The sequence below is a fragment of the Coturnix japonica genome, chromosome 1 (genome assembly GCF_001577835.2).
Source record: "Coturnix japonica isolate 7356 chromosome 1, Coturnix japonica 2.1, whole genome shotgun sequence".
Taxonomy (NCBI): Eukaryota; Metazoa; Chordata; class Aves; order Galliformes; family Phasianidae; genus Coturnix; species Coturnix japonica.
The window spans coordinates 107,738,605-107,755,506 of record NC_029516.1 but is presented as its reverse complement, the minus strand read 5'-3'; the positions used below and the strand labels follow the sequence as shown (position 1 = coordinate 107,755,506).

The 16,902-nt window shown below is 36.0% G+C and overlaps 1 protein-coding gene across 1 annotated transcript in view; it reads right to left on the bottom strand.

Annotated features, from left to right (window-relative positions):
• Positions 1 to 16,902, bottom strand: part of POLA1 (DNA polymerase alpha 1, catalytic subunit) — a 183,025-nt gene that overhangs the window by 93,016 nt on the left and 73,107 nt on the right. Inside the window, 3 exon segments of the mRNA XM_015885864.2 lie at positions 4,852 to 4,983; positions 6,663 to 6,844; positions 14,486 to 14,660. Of these exon segments, the coding sequence (XP_015741350.1) occupies positions 4,852 to 4,983; positions 6,663 to 6,844; positions 14,486 to 14,660 (489 nt within the window).

The window sequence follows — 16,902 nt, the reverse complement described above, 5'->3', positions numbered from 1 at the left end:
TGACTTGGAAGCTTTCAATACTAAAAATAAATGTCTCAGTTTCTGTATATATAAACTAAAATGACAGTGATACAATTTCAAGCTTGGAAGAGACTCAGATATCCATTTATACACAAACAGGAAGAACTCCCAAAATAATCATTGGAGATAATTGGACAGCAGCTTTTAGCTATCTGATTGTGTCTGCCACATCAATTGGTGTAATGATTCCTTCTGTTTTCTGGCTCTACACACTCCTTATTACGTGTCCATATTCTCCTAGTATTATCAGCACAACAATATTTAAAATACTGTACTACTGCCACTTCTAAAGACCTTTCTTTCAATCCAAAGAAGCTTCTTACCCTGACCCACCCACCAAACAAAAAGGGCTTTCAATACATAACTGCTCCGAAAGCATGATTACAAAAGTCATCACCACCATCTACAATCATATTTTCACCTGTTCATGTGGCGTACACCTGTGGGTTGTTGGCAATACACATGATTGCAGTGTGGGAGACTCCAGGTTCACAATGAGCCCTGTCATTTTTGTTCTCTTAAGCGAATATGCCATGCTAACACCAAACCCTGTATGAAGGCTACTGCCTCTTATAATATTATCTTGTTTATAAATCATTTACTTTTTAAGTGCTTAAGATACAAATGCAAAACCCAAGAACACATATATATACACACACAATAATCAAAACAAGGAATATATATATACATAAAATAATAATTCAAAGACCTTGAACAACTGTGCTAACATGCTTTTATACTGCGACCTAATGTGCAAGCAGTAGACTACTCCACCACAGGTAAGAAATGAGAAATTTTGAGGGCTATTGAGCACTGCATTTTCGCAGCTGAACAGTATAAAGTTATTTAGCAGTGTTCAATAGCCTTCAAACTCACTTCTGTCTGTGGGTTAGAGTGGTCCACTAGAAAGACTAAAATAAAGGCAGCATAATAAAGGCAGGGCCAAGATTTTCTCAATATTAAAAAAACAAACACCAAAAAAAACCCAACAAACAGACCAAAGACATAACCCTTTTAAGTTTGCATTCTCAAAACATATAAAGATGCCATATGCTTAAACTAAACAATATTAAAAAAATCCCTATAAAAACAGGCTTCAGCCTATACTGCTACCAATCCCATGCATGTATACTTAGAAACAAGGACTACAAAGTCTTCCAAGTCCATCCAGTTCAGCTGCAATTCTGATACCACTCATTTGTTATATGCAATATACAATTTTTATTCAGTTCCTTTCAGTCAGCAAAACTACCAGCTAATCAAGACATGAGATTCATTTTTATAGATATGAACACTGATTGATTTTTATAGAGATTTTTAAGAGTTGGCGTTTATTTACCAAATGCTCTAAATAAATACGAGTATTTCCACTGGTAAACATTAAACGGTTTGCATCATTAATGGATCCTCTAAGTAAAAATCATATGAAACTCTCCAGCATAGCAATTGGTCACATTTTCCATTTATGCTTGCATATTTCAGCCTTCAGCCATTCTCTAGCATGGATGTTTCATTGATGGCTGAGGGTAACACTTCAAAAATGAACTAGCTAAACAAACTTCCCAGCAGCACTTGACAGAGCTACACCTATTCTTCCCCATTTCCAAAGCAGTACAGAATTAATTACCAGTTCTATGGATCTATTGTAAGTATAATAGACTAAAGAGCTATCACAGACACATTTATTGTAAAAGCACAATCCCAAGAGTGTCTAGTAGAGGGCCAAAACGATTAACACAAATGCTTTGTCAGATCAAAGATAAAATCTGCACCGCCCAATTGAGGAATGAATTAGAACAGTGGGTTATCTTTCAAATTAACCAGGGCAGTTAGTGAGGAAAATTTCATGAAAGTGTAATTCTTAGCCTTTGTGAATCCACACAGCAGGCATTCTGCCAGCTGACAAGATGATGAAATTTTCATGCTTAAAAAAGCCCTCTTCATTTCCCAATTTAGATTAGCTAGCGTTTCTCTCTCTTTTCATCTATTTGCTCTTCAGAAGCAGGATAAAAAAAAAATAAAAAAAAAAATCACACACCACACAACAGAATCAATCTTCCAAAGAATAACGCACTTCTCAAAAGGAATATTTGCACATCATTTTTAGAGATATTTACAATTAGGAGTAGGATTCTCAAAAATGATACTGCTAATACTATTAAGAAAGACAAAATTACTGGAGTAACGGCGCCCAGGTTTTAGAACACAAATAAAAGATTTAAGTGTTTAATTGGGAAAAAGAACCAAAGAAAAGCAATTACATAAAGGTAAATAATTTATAAAAGCAATGGTATTGTAGCAAGCTTACAAGATTATATTTGTGTACTTACACTTGCATCATTTTTAAAGGAAGGAAGAGCATCACCAATATAACTGCTTATTTATCAACTCCCCCTACCAAAAAGACCACGTGGATTTTGCACTTTTGCCTATTATGCCATTCCCCTTCTAAGTTTATATAGCTACATATGGAAGTATTTCAATAGGCAGGAAACAAAATGCAATGATTCTAAACCCTGACAAAAGTGTCTCATTCAAAGCCCACTGAAAAAAAAAAAAAAAAAGTAAGCTTATTCATTTCTGCAAGCTGTGGTTAGGGCCAAAAGACTCCCGCTAAGAGTGACTTGATAAAAAGTAGCTCCTTATTTTGTGGCTTAAAAAAAATATTATTTATGAATTTTGTGTTTTTGTATTGTGTGTCATTTGACCAACATAAAAAGAAGTATTATCTAAAAAGAATATACTGAAATAAATGGAGTGACAAAGTTAATCAATATATTTGTCTATTTAAACTGGCACTTCTGAGCCTCTTAGGTACAACAACTACAAGAGGAGACTTAAGTGTCTCAGAGTTGTGTCAAATGTTTTGTTCAGATGGTACTTTGCCATACTACTTCTGAGTGTGTCTTTATAGTTTATAGGATTATATGTATTAGTGCAAACATCCATTTGACAAATTTCAACTCCAGCTGTTACACAGTCACTACAAGCACTTGATGAAAGGAGTATACTAAAGCTCAGAGCACCTGCTTTTCTAAGAGCTAACGGGACAAAAAGTTTTCTTGCCCAGTGCAGTGGAAAGCCCTTCCTTTTAATGAAAATCGTTGTGCAATTTCAAAACTACTTTTCACAATAAAATAAACTCACATTTCTGGAGCCTGAATGTATTCCACAATTAAAAATACTGTTATTAGAGATAACTAATAATTACTCGGTTAAAAGTTCTCAGCACTGAAAATATAATCAAGTTTATAAAGCCTTCAATCACAAGCACAGATAAATTCCTCTTGGAGGACACTTTATTATTATAGATACTAGGTAGTAAATTACATAACAGATTTTAACAGATTTTAATTTAATATAAATAAATTATTATGTTAAATATTGAAACATTTCAGAGTCTGGTTCACAGCTTGGCCTTAAAACCAAGCCAAAACCAAAAGCCAGAGAACAAAGTAAAATAATGCAGCATTATTTATTCTTTAGAACTCTTCAGAAACAACATTTCTTCCTGTCCTTAAATCTTCCTTGATATATCAAGTTTACTAATGCACGTACCATGCATGTTTTCCAGTACTTTATATAGCAAGAATTCCTTAGTATTTGGCTTGTGTATTATTATAATGTTCATACATTACATCAAATGCTTGTATTCAAAAATCTAAAAAAATTATTCAGAAGCAGAATTTATATAAATGTAATTCGTCTAAATATATTGCCTTGACCTATTATATAAGTACACCTTATAATGCAGTATTTATAGTCATATCATGTGGATGAGAGCTTCGCAGCCACATGGACCTGGCAATACAGTAACGCAAGATTTCACATTTGGATAACTTAGCCCATCCAAATGATTTACCTTTAACTCCAGTGCAAAGGAACAATCATTCCTACCTTAAGAAATGCTGTCTGGATTTAAATAGACTAAGAAAGCTCTTTTTGATGTAGAGATCTTCAAAAGACACGCTTGTAACTTCTGAATATGTCACATTTCCAGAAAACACATATCAGAAAACACTTATTTACAAATTGCAATAGAAACTAATATAGAAGGAGAAAGAAAACCAACATGATGTACACTTAGTATTAAACCATAATTAAAACAAAACTGCTGTGCTAACGCTCAGCATTTTAGCTGCCATCTGAAAAAACATTTTGTAATATCTAAGAAAACAAACCACAAATTAGGATGGCCTTTCATTTACAGGTCAAAATTTCAAAAATATATTTTAAGCATATCAAAGGTTATGAGCATCCAAAGGTTAGGAGTTCTTTCCAAAATGATGTCTGATCTGAGGGCTGTGAAAAAAGGCTCTGTGTTAGACAACTACATAATGAAAGAAGTTATGAGGAATTCCAAGATAATTTCACCAGAATAGTAAGCTGATAATTCACAAAACACAATCCTTCCAGCACACAAGAGATGCCAAACATATCAAATAAGCTAAAAATCAAGGTATGTTTTCCCTATCCTGTTAGCTCTTTGGTCAGTAGAAAGATGGGAAATGCAAATATTACAGCACAGCTTTTACAGTAATGACATACAATGTCAACCATTGGGAAAATAAGAAGCTATTTCATCTGTTGTAACACTGAAAACACTGTTACAAAATGTTATATACATACATATACACACTTGACTATTTTGACCTGACAAACCTAAATTAATATTTTTAAGAATTATTAATTGATAGTTTCCTTTTGATAAAGTTGGGTTTTGCAACTGCACTAATTTATGCTTTACTGAAAAAGAAGTGAGATAGTCGCTAAATTCAGAACCATTTAGACAACCAATTCCATATGGAAGACTATTTTCCAAATACTTACATTGTAGTATTTTTTTAGGTAGCGTCTAATATCCAAGAGTAATTTGTTGTTCATTTGAACCACGTGGTTGAAAGGAGGCTCTTCACAATCACTCTTACTGCACCTCTGCAAGCTGGGCTCAATAAATCGCCCCTGAGAAAAAGAAGTGTAAAAACATACATCACAACAGCACATAAGAGCAGCAAAAATTATTGCAGGTGTTTAGACATAAGGCTTCATGTTAAAAAAAAATCTTAAAGGGTTTATTTTTTCAATTATACCTCTACTATCTAGGCTTTCTTTCTTCCCACCACAGTCAGCCACATCCATATAAAGACCTGTCTGATAGGACAAACAGTTTCCCAAATCTTCTTTCATTGAAAGGTCTTCTGGAAATGATGCTTCTTCATTAGTCACAAAATTAATCATTCACCAAATTATGTCTCATCAGGGAGACTGAAGTTTTGCCTAAACCTACTGATCAGAACACTGAAATCCACCTTACAGATACCAATTATAGATTACCAACGGGGCTGTAGAGACAAACCTTGTTGCTAAAGAACATCTTTCATGTTCCCTAAGTGCAAAGAACAGCTCCTAGAGTTCTACAGCATCTCACTAAAATCTTTGAATGGCAAACATTAAAATTTCAGAACCTAAAAGCAGCATCCGAAGCAATGAAATTAAACTCAGTAAATTCTCACTGAAATAACAAAAGCTTGCTAGGTTGGATATTTATAACACTTAGTAAAAAGTTTTCTTCCCATTTAAAACTTAACACTTGCACTTCTCTGAACCATCTTGGTTAAACTCCCACCCACAAAACAAAATATATGTTTGTGTGTGTGTGTATGTGTATATACACACACACACATATATATACACACACACACACACATATATATAAAAAGAGTTTGACATTCACTTCTCTCCATCTCTCCAGTTAGCCCATCTGCAAGTTGTCAAGCCTATGTGCAATTAACTTTTATTTACAGCTGTAATGAACAAAAGTCAAGGATTTACATAGCATCACTCGATTTGTGTGCCTTTTCGTCTTGCTTGCTTCCAAAGACTGCTTTATTTTGATTCAAAAAAATGCAAAACATCTGCTGTTTGTCCAAATTAACTTAAAATAATTACTTTTAATTTAGATAAAAGATTTATTTGCTTTCAGTTTCAAGGTTTTCACTACTCTGAAGCTCGCTAATTTGCCAATGACTAATACATGCATAACATTGCTGGAGAGTTAAATACTTGGCCCTATTTCAAGTTGTGATCCAAGGTCCCAGATACATTTTTTGGCAGAACTTCTCAACAAGAATGCACCCCCATGACTTCTTATGTTCAATATGCAAAGACAGAAGGAAAGATAACATAGAAAAGCCTTACTGTGAAGAAAGGAAGTGGGATGTAAAAAGATAAACAGAAATTTCAAAACCACTTTGTTCCAATTAATATGATTTAGGATAAGAAATTGCCATAGCTACGCGAAAGTTTCATTAAATAGGGAACTGGAAGTCACTCAGGTGTTAAGATAAGGATGCCTTAAAAAGTTACAGTTAACAATTATTCATGAATGTGGGCAAACACATTAATGAAGGCAGCTTATCTCACGCGTTCTTCCTAGACTACACTGCTCTTAGATGAAATGCAAAATTGGGAAAAATATTTCTATACTGTCTTCTCAGCAGATTTCTGTTCCAAAGATACAAACAACAGTCCTTTAGCAACATGGTATCATCTACATCATACAAATGCTGTCTGAAAAGCCTTTACCTCTACAATTATTCTCCCCCTCACCACTGAAGAGAAATAAAACACTGAAAACGAACCGAACAATCAAAGACATTGTCATAAATATTCTCTGTTCCACATTTGAGGCAGCAAAACTTGAATCTTTCACAGTCCCTATATTTCTCCTCATCAGTGAGCTGAGCTGGGCCACCAACCAAGGCATCATTCTCCTCATCTTTATGGTAATGGTGATGGACTCTGAATTGGGAGGGATCCAGTCCTATTAATAAGAAACAAAAATTTCAAAAGACTAAGAGGTCAACCATGCAAGTAGGCTCATTTTTCATATGCTTGGTGAAGCAGAGTCAAAAGAAAGTTACAAAATGTAAATTCTAAAGCTGAAAATCTCTCTTTAGCAAACACAGCTCTATAAATACAAATACATTTTACAATTTTTAACCACAAATAAAGGTTCACAAAACATGAAGAAATCTTCTCACTTATCTTCTTACGCAAGATTGCTTTATAAATAAAGCAAGCACGTTGCATTATCATGGGAGTATGCAACAGAACATTCTGTTTCTGAGGAAACCACTCCTAACGGATGGCTTTATTGTTATTTTCTTCTTAAGTTACATTGAAAATATTTCAATAAAAATGTGCATCGTTATTAAGAAACAGTCTTTAAATCAAAACGGCACCATTAAAACTGAAAACAGAGAATAAAAACCCCATTAAAGAAGCACGGGTGCACTGCTATTACCAACTCCTTCAAGTCCGTATACAACTGCCAACTCTGATTTCAATGCAGTGGTCGATTTCATTTTGGCTCAGTGGTTAACAGCATGTAGGTTTCAATCTAATGCAGTGGTTAAAATTCAGCAGCAGCATTTAAAACGACAGCGCTGGAGAGAAAGCGCTTTACTTCTGATTGCCAGAACTGAAGATTTTAAACAAATAAATACACAAAAGAGATCCTAAAAATACTGATTCAACCACAAATAAGTAAATAAGCAAGCAAGCACGAAGTTCACTACCCTGGCAATATGACCGCCAAAGTAAATTTAATAAAAATCCTTATTTTTTTGTCATCCTTTGTCATGTTCAACCTTTGAAAAAGTCCATTTATTCCACCTATGGCTTTTCCTGTTGTTCTTACTGCTGTTGTTTTGTGATTTTTTTTTCTTTTTTTCTTTTTTCTTTTTTTTTTTCTTTTTTTTTTTTTTAACTCCAGTAAATAGCACATGATAGAAAAGAATCACCTAAAGAGCATGGAAAAAAAAATGCACGGCTTACTTTAAAAATAATAAGAAAGGATCACAGGGAAACAATTAAAAAAAAAAAAATTAAGATAGCCTACTTTCCCAAAAGCAGTAACAGAGCAAAATAGTTCCCCACGGAAAATATATAGAAAAAGAAATTTTTGCTCAACTGTACTTTTCCAATATTCCATCAAAAATTGTGAGAGCCAGAAAGAAAAATATTTTTAAGGAAGACTAATTAAGCCAAGTAAAAGCTTGCAACGTTTCATCCTGTATCACATGTGAATCTTAGTAAATGTAAGAATTGTTAGAGAGATAGCATAAAAGACTGCAAATAAAAAGTGAAGCTTGATTTTACAGTTCCTCTTACGCTCTTTATACTGTACCAAGAGACTTGAAGAAAAGGTTTGGGAACAATATTCAGTCACTCAGGACAAGTATGACTGCACGCATAAAACAGTTGTGCTATATAAGCAGATACAGACTGTCTCTACCTAAAAGGTTTGATATCTGTGACATTATTATCATGATTCTAAATTTCCACTTTACAGTTATATGGCAAATTCTAAGAGAAGAAAAAAATTACATTGACCAAAAAAAAGATTAACTGTTTCTTGAGAAAACAAGAGTTTTCACCAAAATTTCATAAATATTTCCAATTTTACTTTTATGAAGTGAAGTGCAGAAGGCTAATATTTGGTCTCAAAGTGGTTCTTAAACTTTTAATGCTATTCTCCACAATTCTTTGAAAGGAAGAGCAAATGGAAAAATAATCCTACATTGCTAATAGCATATTTTACAATTTATATATATTTATATATATATATATATACACCATATATATATGTATATATATAGTCGAACCTCATCATCCGCCTCCCCCCCACCAAAAAGAATAATAAAAATAAAATAAAATAAAATACATATATATATATATATACACACACACACATATATATAAAACAACCCTGTAGGGTTGCATTTTTTATTTTTAATTTTTTTTTTTTTGTTTATTAGTTTTGGAAAAAAATGGTGGTACTACACTTTGTTCTGTATTAAATACCAAGGAAAACGTACTGCAATGCAAATACGGTAGATAAACGTTTCAGGAAGTGGAGCTCAGCTTCAGTATTAAGATCAAAACAGAAGAAAATAAAATCAAAAACCAAATGAAGTCTGCATCTAAGCTAGCAATGGTGAATAAAAATAAAAATTCACAGATCACTGTGATTGGAACTGGAATGAGAAGCGATCACTGCAACTTTGTAATACAGATGCCATTAACATTCAGCTAAAAATCTATTTTCGGTAGTTTCCCAAATGCGGCAGTAAAGTGAAACAGTTCCCTAAGGAAACACGGAGAGAAATTTTGCTCAACTGTACTTTTCCAATACTCACTCAAAACGGTGAGAGCCAATAAGCACACAGATTATTTGGTAATCATTTAAAATGAATATATATATATATATTTATCTCCATTCTAAGAAGCTGAAATACACCCATATGTGAACTTTCTTGCCTGTTTGGCTGGGAAAAAACAACAAACCATAACAGGAAAAAGTATTTCCATGACTCCTGTGTATGTCTCACTTTCAGTGTGCAAACATCCCCAGTGAAATCTGAGACTAGAAATCAGGCTTTTGAAGAACATGCCTTCTCCAATTATCATGTGGAATTGGGATTTATTTTTCCACTATATCCTTTCAAGAATAGTTAGTTCATTCAATTAATCCGTTTCTGCATGCCAACTTGTCTCCCCTTGGGGGGACACAGGTCATGGCGGGCATAATACAGCATTTGGAAAACAAAATAGGGAACGTCTAATAAATGGGGGAAATGTGTTTTTTGGTGTTGTGGTTTTGTTTTTAAATTATCTTTTTATTTTAATTTGATAGAATAAAACGAGTTAGTGAACTTCTCTGAACTCATCTTCTCTGATACCAAGAGAAAGCCAAGGGACCTTGGGGCTATCACAGAATTACCTCTGCCACAGGTAAGCGTTCTGATCTGACTAGAACTGCACGGTTGCCTTCATGATGAAAGAAAAATGTCTAGAGCTAAAAGCGCTACACAATAATAATACAGGAAAGTTCTACAAGTTGTTCTGGAATTATTTCATATCATTATTAAAACATTTGTTATTTGGTAAGCAGAAAATACCACTCCATAGGCTGAAAGGCAGCCAGGTGTATTTCACTGATCGCAATATTGAAAAAATAGAATTTCTGCAGATGTATTGTTTGGTTTTTTTTCCAGATCTCTCATCTCTGCACCCTCCCAAGAGAACAGAAGCAACAAACATACAAAGTGAAAGAATCGACAAGTCCCAGCTTTGAAGGAAGCACTCTGATATCAGAAGCATTATCACGTTTTTTCACTGATTTCTTTTTTATTTTTTTAATATTTTTTTTTAACGAAGCCTGAGGGGTTTCTTGCTCGCTTGCTCCTCTGCGGATTTTGTGTTTTAAAGGCAGGTTTGTCGGAAAGTATCGAAGTTTCCCCGCCCGAGGCCCGGCTCAAAGGCGCTCCGTGACACGGCGCAAAGAGTGTGCGGTGCTGCCACCCAGAGGCCCGGCCTCGCCTAACTCCCCAGCTAGGCTCCAGGCCGGGGCGGCGAAGACGTTCTGGCTTTGATGCTACGTTTTGTCAGCCTTAAGTGAAAGGGATCCTCCCGCTCCTACAAGAAGATACTCTCAACGGAGTGCCTTCCCAGCTGTGGTGTGGTATATACTAAGCAAGCATACAGGCAAGCAGCTCCCTGCACCTGAACTAGCGCACTTAAGCTCCAGCAATCCTCTCAGAGCTCAGTTTCCAACCCCATCAAGGCAGCCCTGCTCTGCTAGCAATTCTGACTGCAGGTCCCACTCCAGGGGCTCCACATCCCCCTGCTTTGAAGGGATCCCTTCACTCCTGCAGACAGACCCTGCAGCTGACAACCCCCCTTGTATCCCAATCATCGCAGTTAGGGCACCTCTTCTCTGCAAACTACACAAAAAACACAAATCTATGGATAGAGAGTCTGAGCATCCAAGCTCATCTATAGCATTGCAAAGAAAAAGACAACGAGCAGCAAAAATCATAGAGTTTAGAGCTGATTGGTTCATCATCATGAGCTTTAGCACTGCCTTAACCTTCATCTCCACCACCAGGCTCTTGCTTTGCTGCCTCAGGTGAGAAAAGCAAGCAAGCATGCAGAACCTTGCACAGCTCCTACATGCCACCAGGCAAGTGCAACTGCTCTGGTTTTTGTCAGAAAATCCCATCTGGTCTGCTGCTAACCAGTAAAAGAACCTACTAAATTGTTCCAGGAAGAAGAAAAATATACTCAGTATCACAATTTGGAGGGAGTCTGCTTACAAAAAGGAGTTGACATGCAGACCCTGGGAGCAGGGAGAAAGTGGCACTGGGGAGCACTCATAATAACAAGCTTCAGAAGGACCCAGGAATGACCATCAAAAATTAGATTATCTTCCTATGAAATTCCCAAACATTAAACAACTCACAGGGCACCCACACACATATCTGCTTGTGAAGCAGCAGCGTACGTCTCTTTCAGAAGACCATGAAACAGCCTAGGACAAAATTCCTTTTCAGCAGCCAGTAGCTTCTTCGTCTTACAGGAATGGATGTTATGCAGGAACAGCTACAAAAATCCCATGGTTGACCGACTGCTTCCACGATGTTTAGGTATTTCTGACATCAAAGAAACAACACGGGATTTCTCTTTGGGATCATGAGTATTATCTCCACAACAACAACGAAGCTTACTTTAACTATGTTAAGAGAAGCATTCTGCCAATAGAGTTATTTTTGTTTAAAACCTATGGATAGCTTCTAAACGACATAAGTGAGTTCTCCGAGCACTGAAAATGATCACATTTATTGACTGTTATTTTTATCAGACTTCACACTTATCCTCTGAAAACCCGAGAATCCTCATCTTGTCACTCCTTTTCCCTTAGAACTTCAAGAAAAAGAGAATGCACGAGTATGCCCATGCGCTTCTCATTTTTAGAAACAGTGAATTTCCAATCTCTCAGAGGCTAGGCAGACCTCCTACAATGTCCAAAAACAAAAGACAATTTTCAGCTTGATTCCATAGTGAATGAATGTGACATTTAAAGAGCTCTCTGCAATTTTTAGGTGTGGTTATTTGCTTTTGTTCTTTGGTGTCTAAAATAGCTTAGTTAAAGTAACTTACTTGGAGCACAGACAGAACAAAGAACTCTTCATCTTTTTGCTGTGAGCTGAGCTTCCCTAAGTTGAGCTCAATTTTATCTACTTAGACTAACATGATGACTTGTCAATTAAACATACACCTTATAAAGAGAAGCCACGAATGCTACAGTCATTCCCCCCATACGGACACATAACACAATAAATCGCATCAGGGAACACACAAATGAGAACGCAACCATCCACGCTTCAGCCCACAGATACAACACAGAGGCTGAACAGTAGCTTTCCTCTTCAAAACAGGAAAACATTCTGTTTTGCAAAAAAGGATAAGAAAAATAACAAGAATTTGGCTGGTTAACAATAAAAATACTGCCTAAAAAGCCTAACTTAACACAAGGGTACTAGACTACCCCTCCAATAATGTTAGAAAAGAAAGCATAGAAGTAACTTCAACTTGCAACAATTACATACAACTCTGATTAAGTGCTGAATATTAACACCTAAGCAGAATAACAGTTATGAGAAAGACCTGACTTCACCTTCAAGCTCAATTTATGCATTCCCAAAAAAACAAAGCTGGAGATGATGTTTTGTGTGTGGTCAAACGGAGTACATTTCACATCTAAGATTGTAATAAGATATATACAGTTTTTCAGACTAACAATTGCAGACTATTAATAAACTCTCAGCTTCATTATGCTACTACAGACTATGAAAAACATTTTAATCTTGAAAGTTCTACAGCACAAAAAAGCAGCATAGGCACCTGCAAACAGCACATGCTATCAAGTGGCATACAGGTCTTAAGACACTTAATTCATGCACCTGAAGGGAGCTAGTTTTTCATGAAAATCTAACCTGTTGTGAATAAGGAACAACTCTAAAATTTGAGCCTAACTCAACAGGACTAACAATCTTTGCAAAATAAAATAAATTACCTTCAGAAACCTAAGTTTCTCACCTAAACATAGTGCGAGTTTAACTCATACTATATAATTTTAACATATGTAAGACTGTTCAACTTTTTCAGTTTTGCATGGTGCATAGCTGGCTCTTGACATCAAGGGAAAGTTGCATACTGAGGCCCTGTCACATAAACAGAATGATCTGTACAGCCAGCCTGCACTTGCTGAGTAGAGCTGACACCTCTTCAAAGCATCAGAGATGCAACGCCCAACATCTACATGACACATCCTTGCAGCCAACAGCCACATTTGTGGTCATTGTGCCTATGCTCCCAAATATCCCCACCTTCCCTCCCCACTACCAGCTGTTTTTAATTTCTTTGAAACTGAGATGGAAAAAGCTGATTGACTTAAGAGACGAGGAGCTTTCATGGCAATCACTCTTCTCGAGAAGCTGCAAGACTTACTAGTACACACTTGAAATGCAAACCATGAGCCCACAATGAGGACCACCATCTCTAAGTAAGGAAGGTACAGAAGTGTCTTGTCCCAGGTAAACAGTCCTGATGAACAAGACACTGCCTGTTGTTTTTAAGTGACCAGTTCTTGGACCTTGGCCATCTCTGATACATAATGCTCAGGTCCAACTCCTCTTTTAAGGATTAGAAAGATTAACAGCTTCTTCCACGTCCTTGAGTAACAGTTCTCAAACCTGACAGACTGGGTGTGGGAGATCTCAGAATTTCTATTTATCAAAGTGATGGTGCCTGTTGGTGAGTCATTTTCAGGGAGGAAACAACACAAAAAAGGGTTACAGGGAAAGAATTACATTTTCGGGGAAACACGTCTGAATGTCTGAATGAGCAGTAAAACTTTTTTCAACACCTGTACCTCTTTCTAGGTAAAAAGCCTAGGGGATACAGAAGACAATCAGAACTGGGTATAAAAATACCTTTACTTTAACATTCTCTTAAAAGCAAAAACAACTCTAACAAGGGTAATTCCCTGTTGCTCATTTTAATAGAAACTGCTGATGCCGTGGATCACTGGCATTTCTCACATTTTTTTATAGCACCTTTTTTTGGCTGTTTGCCCAAAGAATATGATTTAATGAAGACTGTTACTAACATCTTATGTTTCTATTACCTAGTAGGTCAGTTCTAGCAAAAAAACTCCTCAATTACACACTGCTAAAGATTGTATCCCTTTAATATAATTATGACTGGTTTCTAAAGAGAGTGCTAGAGGGTGCATACTCCAGAGAACTAGCGCAATAGCTTAAGAAAATACTAGAAACATGTAACTGAACAACATCAGTACTGTCATATGGACATAGAATATTTGCAATTCTGAGAAAGGATTATAAGATTCTGTTCATGCTAATAAGCACCTCCTGAAAAATGTTACTCTGCTGTAATCATACAAGAACACAATGCAAACTGCTTTCTATAGACTGTATAACATATAACACTGTAAAAACACTAATTTTTGGAAGCTTTTCTGTTATGAAATACACATTTAAACTTCTCATTTTGTCTCTCAATTCCTTGAATAAACTTAAGTTAGAATACTTACCTAACCACGTTGCAATAAGAACAGAATCAATTCCCTCTATAGGTTCACATATTCTAGCAACTACTGGATGTATTTGCTGTGACAAGTAGTACTGAGTATCAATACTAAGATTGTCTTGCTTTTGCAACTGTTCTGGAGCATATGCTCGCTGGCTGGCACTGAGATTTGATCCATCCTAAGACAAGAGACAGATATGAAAGAGTGTGAAAAGTAACATCGACATTCAGTCTATACAAAGGATTATGCTTCAAATATTACATCTTATTTTAAGGAAAAATTGTTACACAATCACTCTTTGGTTGATTTATTCTGCATCCAATACAAATCCAACAGTGGTTAAAAAAAAAACTGCGCCGCTGATGCTGGCATCAACTAGCAAGTTCAAGAATGTAAATCCAGCTTGTGTTATTGCAGCCTACACGTGCAAATCAGTAAGAGTAGACAGAGTAAACAGTTCCATCTGTCAATTCTGAAATGCACAATGAAAACACATTGTAACCATCAGCCCAGTTAAAAATATGCAGAGGGCATGCATTTTGGATTCACTTTGTACTAAACTGGCATTATCATTTTGCACAACAAGCAAATTCCAAGTCCTGGATATTAAAACTATATCTGTTTTGCTAGGAAATTTATCCTCTTTGATTCTATAAATAAACAAATAAAATGAATAGCTGGAGAAGGACCATCGTTCGTTGTCATGTGAATTAACAGATAGTGGAAGAGTAACAGTTTGAAAGAGTAAAAAATACTGGGGAAAAAAAAAAAATTATGACATCTGAAGCCAAAAGAGAAACACCACTCAGAGGCTTAGAGTATATTCCAATCTAACGCAGCTTATTTTGTCTGTAGAACCATATGAGCAGTTCCCAACTTCACTAGGAAATTTTATTTTTCATGTGTGTTAAAATTCTAGAGTAGAAATTAAAGTAGGATTTTAACAAACATTCAGTAATACAAGCAAACCTTAACAACGGGGCTGGGGGGGGGGGTTAGTGGATGGCTCAAGTTTATTTCTTGCTAAGTGCAATCCTTTTGTCCTTTTTTTTTCCTTTTTTTTTTTTTTTTTTTTTAATAAAATTTACACATTGACACATTACATCCCAATTTTTCAGTTAAGACAAGATACAGGCTTCAATAGGGTCAGCAACCATGGACTGAAAACTCATCACTATTAAAGACAGACTGCAAGCCATTGGTCCCTCCTACTCCTTTCAGGCAACTTAGTATTCAGAACAAAATTAATTTAGGACTATTCAGCTCATCCAGCTGCTTTGCAAAAATAATTGTAATGCAGTTCCTTCAGCTCCTTCTTTCAACAAGTACATTCTTCTCTTGTATTGTGCTATTGCTCAGCCGTACCAATAGTCCAGCTCTCAGAAGTCTTGGCAGCTTCCTCATGCTGGGCTAAGAACTCTCAATTAAGTAAAAATCAGTATCTTTCAGTTTTTAAAGATAAAGGAGCTGAAATATTAGGCCAGTGTAGAAGTCACGTTGCCAAACCCATCCATTTTGCATAAAAGATCCTTTGGCCCGTGTAATCTAACCTATATATATATTTTTCTTTTTAAAGCAAATCTGAACTAGAACATATATTTGTGAGATAATTATATACAAGTCACTCATGGCAGTACTTAGCAACTAAGAGGTACATGCTTCCTAACACACTTTAAATATTTAAAACACAGTCATATCAAACATCCAAAAATTAAGCATGACCCACAACTGAGACTCCAGAACATCCCTCTGCTGTGAAACAGCAAATAATGCGGTGACATACATTCCACACGTGTCAACCATGTTCTTTACGTCCCCTTAGCACATGCCATAGACAGTGCTGCCTAAGGAAGAACACTTAACTGCTCCAAGTCTTCATCAGCAGAATTCAACCTGCTGTCTTTTAAAAGGGCATGAACACAACAAACTAGTTTCTGGCCACGGTGTTTCAGAACGAAGTGCTAAATATTAAGCCAACGGTCTAACACGTGGTATGATGACTAACACCATACTGATATTAGATGAAACTAAAAGATGGCTTACTGAATTTTATTGTAACAACTGTATTTCCTAGGACAAGCAAAATTTACCAGCAGGCAGCAAAGATGACAAGAAAGCTGACTCACTCAAGATTCATTTAGCAGAAAGCAGCCTCAGTTAATACCACAACAGCTCCCTACAGAACTTCATCAGGCAAACTAGCAGAGAAAGGAACTATGCCTGTTTTCTGAGGTGAAAACCACTGCTGACAATAAAGAACTACAAGTAAATAGCAAACCTTAAGCATTGTTCAACTAGCTGTATAGGACTGTGAACTAGCTTTTCAAGAAAGTCTCCACCGTCTGTTATGTGCTTTAAATCCCTTGGTGTTTTTATTTTTCTTGAGTTCATACCCAGGTTCAGAGTAATGAGAACACTGT